A 6,065-nucleotide genomic window follows, 5' to 3' on the forward strand; every position below is an offset into this window, starting at 1 on the left:
CATGTCCTGAAAATCTGACTATTTAATTGTGTCCCTTTCCCTCCCACAGCTGGCAAAGAATGCCAAGTCGGACATCATGCTGAAGGACCTGTATGTGGAGAACTCCCAGCTGATGAAGGCACTGCAGGTCACTGAGCAGCGGCAGAAGACTGCTGAGAAAAAGAACTTCATCTTAGAGGAGAAGATTACAGCCCTCAACAAGCTCCTTCGTAAGATCGCCCCTGCCTCCCTCTCGGCGTAGGAGTTCCCTACTACTCAGAACAATGCTACTCCCCAAACTACGTTGACATTTGTGAAACAGTTTCCTTCCCTTAACCTTAGTATAGGGATGACTGTCCATGCTTAATGTGGCAAGTGGTCCACAATATGATTTTGTACACTCTATAACAAAATCACTGTGCTACACCTTCCTCTTGGGATGGTGGGTTTGACTGCACAGGTTGTGGGTAAGTGGAACAGAACGTTAAGTGTTTTCAGCTACTAGGGTAATATGCATGACTCGTTTTTGTGTATATAAAATATTTTTTTATTTTAATTATATTGAGAAGCGAGACCCTTTTTTTTGTGATGGTCGATCGGAAGTTTCTATGAAGTATTCTCTCTGTAGAGGCAGGTAGTCTGTTAGGTTATTAGAAGGTAACGAACAGACTATCCTCCAGCATCATGCTGTGTTGGTAGGTCTGAGCGTCAATTATGTTTTAATGTATAAATAACATTCCAGTTTGATCACCAAACACACTCCATTAAAGTACTTAACTTTACATTTGTCTGTCTGCGATGAATGGTACTGTAAGCGTAAAGCTGAAACCTCTCTTAGTCACACAAAATGAATCACAGAAATGGTTTAGCTACTTGTTTAAAAATACCATAACTTTATTAAAGTATCAACCAAAAGCGCAGTACAGTATTTACAAATGTAAAGTTTTGATACACATGCCTTTTTATAAAATTTTACAAAAATGTTCAACCCTGATGCACTGCTGTACAGTCAACCTTTTGAGTACTAAAAAAGGTTGTTGGGACAATTTAGGTAATTATTGTAAAAACACTAACATGCCAGCTGTGGATTTGTCATGCACTACACAATCAATGTAAAACAAAACTGACCAAGTAATACATGTCCTCGAGCTAAGTATGTATTAATTATTGTTTTTAAAGCACTTTTTCAAAATGGCATGACCTGAAGCAATTGTTTCACTCAATGGGTAATCCTCTCTGCCGAAACAAAGGTATGGTATTTGATCCAAGACGCGATATGCTCCAAGACTCCCTGGCGAATCAACTGCTCACACTTCCATTTTGGCAAAATGCTGTGGAGACTGAGAAGTTGAGTTTGAGTGTTAATCATGTTCATTGCCTCACAAAACACATACACAGAACAAAAATATAAACGCAACATGAACACGTTTTTCATGAGCTGAAAAAGCTTCATGCACAAAAAGTGTATTTCCAATTTTGTGCACAAGTGTGTTTACATTCCTGTTAGTGAGCATTTCTCCTCTGCCAAGATAATCCATCCACTTGACAGGTGTGGTATATCAAGAAGCTGATTAAACAGCATGAACATTACGTCTGAGACTAGCCACTCGGACAGCTGATGAAACTCTGGGATTGCACAACTGAAGAATTTCTACACTCTCAGAAACCATCTCAGGGAAGGTCATCTTCGTGCATGTTGTCAGGGTCTTGACCCGACTGCAGTTCGGCGTTGTAACTGACTTCAGTGTGCAAATGCACACCTTCGATGGCCACTGATACGGTGGAGAAGTGTGCTCTTCACGAATGAATCCCGATTTCAACTTTTTACTCCATACATTTTCCCTTGCACCCAAAAGTACTCGTTACATTTTGAATGCTTAGCAGGACAGGAAAATGGTATAATTCACACACTTATCAAGAGAATATCCCTCATCAGCCCTACTGCCTCTGATCTCCAGACTCACTAAACACACTTGGTTTGTAAATGTCTTGAGTGTTGGAGCATGCTCCTGGCTACCGTCAATAAAAAACAAATGGTGCCGTCTGGTTTGCTTAATTTAAGGAATTTGACATTTTTTTGCTTTTGATACTTAAGAATATTTTAGCAATTACATTTACTTTTGATACTTAAGTATATTTAAAACCAAATACTTTTTAGACTTTAGACAAATGTATTTATATAGCCCTTCTTACATCAGCTGATATCTCAAAGTGCTGTACAGAAACCCAGCCTAAAACCTCAAACCGCAAGCAATGCAGGTGTAGAGGCACGGTGGCTAGGAAAAACTCCCAAGAAAGCCCAAAACCTAAGAAGAAACCTAGAGAGGAACCAGGCTATGAGGGGTGGCCAGTCCTCTTCTGGCTGTGCCGGGTGGAGATTATAACAGAACATGGACAAGATGGTCAAATGTTCATAAATGACCAGCGTGGTGAAATAATAATAATCACAGTAGTTGTCGAGGGTGCAGCAAGTCAGCACCTTAGGAGTAAATGTCAGTTGGCTTTTTATAACCAATCATTAAGAGTATTTCTACCGCTCCTGCATTCTCAAGAGAGTTGAAGACAGCCGTTCTGGGACAGGTATCACGTTTGGTGAACAGGTCAGGTTTCCATAGCCACAGGCAGAACAGTTGAAACTGGAGCAGCAGCACGGCCAGGTGGACGGGACAGCAAGGAGTCATCATGCCAGGTAGTCCTGATGCATGGTCCTCCGAGAGAGAGAAAGAGAATTAGAGAGAGGATACTTAAATTCACACAGGACACCGGATAAGACAGAAGTACTGCAGATATAACAGACTGACCCTAGCCCCCCGACACAAACTACTGCAGCATAAATACTGGAGGCTGAGATAGGAGGGGTCAGGAGACACTGTGGCCCCATCCGATGATACCCTCAGACAGGGCCAAACAGGCAGGATATAACCCCACCCACTTTGACAAAGCACAGGGCCCACACCACTGGAGGGATGTCTTCAACCACCAACTTACCATCCTGAGACAAGGCGGAGTATAGCCCACAAAGATCTCCAGGGCACAACCCAAGGGGGGGACGCCAACCCAGACAGGAAGATCACGTCAGTGACTCAACCTACTTATTTAGTACTTTATCCGGGTAGCTGGAAAGTAGAGCATTGCAGAAGTAACAAAAGCATGGATTAATTTTTCTGCATAATTTTTGGACAATGTTTCTGATTTTTGCAATGTTACGTAGATGGAAAAAAGCTGTCCTTGAAACAGTATTGATATGTTCGTCAAAAGAAAGATCAGGGTCCTTCACAGTTTTATTTGAGACAACTGTACAACCATCAAGATTAATTAATTAATTGATTCAACAGAATATCTCTTTGTTTCTTGGGACCTAGAACAAGCATCTCTGTTTTGTCCGAGTTTAAAAGTAGAACGTTTGCAGCCATCCACTTCCATATGTCTGAAACACAGGCTTCTAGTGAGGGCAATTTTGGGGCTTTACCATGTTTCATTGAAATGTACAGCTGTGTGTCATCCGCATAGCAGTGAAAGTTAACATTATGTTTTCGAATGACATCCCCAAGAGGTAAAATATATAATGAAAGCAATAGAGGTCCTAAAACGGAACCTTGAGGAACACCGAAATTTACAGTTGATTTGTCAGAGGACAAACCATTCACAGAGACGGACATTTCTTTCCCGATAGATAAGATCTAAACCAGGCCAGAACTTGTCCGTGTAGACCAATTCGGGTTTCCAATCTCTCCAAAATAATGTGGTGAACGATGGTATCAAAAGCAACACTAAGGTCTATGAGCACGAGCACAGATGCAGAGCCTCGGTCTGACGCCATTAAAAGGTAATTTACCACCTTCACAAGTGCAGTCAGTGCTATGATGGGGTCTAAAACCAGACTGAAGCATTTCGTATACATTGTCTTCAGGAAGGCTGTGAGTTTCTGCACAACATCTTTTTCTAAAATTTTGAGAAGAATGGATGATTCGATATAGGGCGATAGTTTATATTTTCTGGGTCAAGGGTTGGCTTTTTCAAGGGAGGCTTTATTACTGCCACTTTTAGTGAATTTGGTACACATCCGGTGGATAGAGAGCCGTTTATTATGTTCAACATAGGAGGGCCAAGCACAGGAAGTAGCTCTTTCGGTAGTTTAGTTGGAATAGGGTCCAGTATGCAGCTTGAAGGTTTAGAGGCCATGATTATTTTCATCATTGTGTCAAGAGATATAGTACTAAAACACTTGAGTGTCTCTCTTGATCCTAGGTCCTGGCAGAGATGTGCAGATGCAGGACAACTGAGCTTTGGAGGAATGCGCAGATTTAAAGAGGAGTCCGTAATTTGCTTTCTAATGATCATGATCTTTTCCTCAAAGAAGTTAATGAATTTATTACTGCTGAAGTGAAAGCCATCCTCTCTTGGGGAATGCTGCTTTTTAGTTAGCTTTGGGACAGTATCAAAAATACATTTCGGACTGTTCTTATTCTCCTCAGTTAAGTTGGACAAATAGGATGATTGAGCAGCAGTGAGGGCTCTTCGATACTGTACGGTACTGTCTTTAGTCGGAAGACTTCCAGTTTGGTGTGGCGCCATTTCCATTCCAATTTTCTGGAAGCTTGCGTCAGCTCGGGTATTTTCTGTATACCAGGGAGCTAGTTTCTTATGACAACTGTTTTTAGTTTTTAGGGGTGCAACTGCATCTAGGGTATTGCTCAAGGTTAAATTGAGTTCCTCAGTTAGGTGGTTAACTGATTGTTGTCCTCTGACGTCCTTGGGTAGGCAGAGGGAGTCTGGAATCTTAGGGTTGTCTGAGAATTTATAGCACGACTTTTGATGCTCCTTGGTTGGGGTCTGAACTGTGTATTTGTTACGATTGCAGACATAATAAAATGGTGGTCCGATAGTCCAGGATTATGAGGAAAAACATTAAGATCCACAACATTTATTCCATGGGACAAAATTAGGTCCAGAGTATGACTGTTGGAGTCGATGATGGCTCCGAAAGCCTTTTGGAGTGGGTCTGTGGACATTTCCATGTGAATATTAAAATCACCAAAAATTAGAATATTATCTGCTATGACTACAAGGTCCGATAGGAATTCAGGGAACTCAGTAAGGAATGCTGTATATGGCCCAGGAGGCCTGTGAACAGTAGCTATAAAAAGTGATTGAGTAGGCTGCATAGATTTCATGACTAGAAGCTCAAAAGACGAAAACGTCATTATTCTGTTTGTAAATTGAAATTTGTAAATGTTAGCAACACCTCCGCCTTTGCGGGATGCACGGGGGATATGGTCACTAGTGTAACCAGGAGGTGAGGCCTTAACACAGCAAATTCATCAGGCTTAAGCCATGTTTCAGTCAGGCCAATCACATCAAGATTATGATCAGTGATTAGTTCATTGACTATAACTTGAAGTGAGGGATCTAACATTAAGTAGCCCTATTTTGAGATGTGAGGTATCACAATCTCTTTCAATAATGGCAGGAATGGAGGAGGTCTTTATCCTAGTGAGATTGCTAAATAGGATTTTGCCGGGAATTGGACATGCTGTCGTACACGTCGATACAGAGCATCCCAAACATGCTCAATTGACAATTGGGTACATTTCCCACCACTGGCTAATGTCAATGTTGTGAACAGAGAGCCCAATGGTGGCAGTGGGGTTATGGTATGGGCAGGCATAAACTATGGACAACAAACACAATTGCATTTATTATCGATGGCAATTTCATTGCACAGAAATACCGTGACGAGATCCTGAGACCCATTGTAGTGCCATTCATCCGCCGCCATCACCTCATATTTCAGAATGATAATGACAAGGATCTGTACACAATTCCTGGAAGATGACAATGTCTCAGTTCTTCCATGGCCTGCATACTCACCAGACATGCCACCCATTGAGCATGTTTGGGATGCTCTGTTTCAACGTGTCACAGCATGTTCCAATTCTCTGCAAAAATCCAGATACTTAGCACATCCATTGAAGAGGAATGGGACAACATTCCTTAGACCACAATTCAACAGCCTGATCAACTATATGCGAAGGAGATGTGTCGAGCTACATTAGGCAAGTGGTGGTCACACCAGATACTGACTG

The 6,065-nt window shown here is 41.8% G+C and overlaps 1 protein-coding gene across 2 annotated transcripts in view; it reads left to right on the forward strand.

Annotated features, from left to right (window-relative positions):
• Nucleotides 1-1,174, forward strand: part of LOC135512392 (ninein-like protein) — a 42,120-nt gene extending 40,946 nt beyond the window's left edge. For both annotated transcript variants that reach the window (XM_064934393.1, XM_064934394.1), the window contains one exon: nt 50-1,174. In XM_064934393.1, coding sequence (XP_064790465.1) covers nt 50-241 — 192 coding nt within the window. In that variant the 3' untranslated portion in view covers nt 242-1,174. The remainder of the gene's footprint in view (nt 1-49) is intronic.
• The last annotated feature ends 4,891 nt before the right edge of the window (nt 1,175-6,065 follow it).

This window comes from Oncorhynchus masou, chromosome 24, assembly GCF_036934945.1.
Source record: "Oncorhynchus masou masou isolate Uvic2021 chromosome 24, UVic_Omas_1.1, whole genome shotgun sequence".
Taxonomy (NCBI): Eukaryota; Metazoa; Chordata; class Actinopteri; order Salmoniformes; family Salmonidae; genus Oncorhynchus; species Oncorhynchus masou.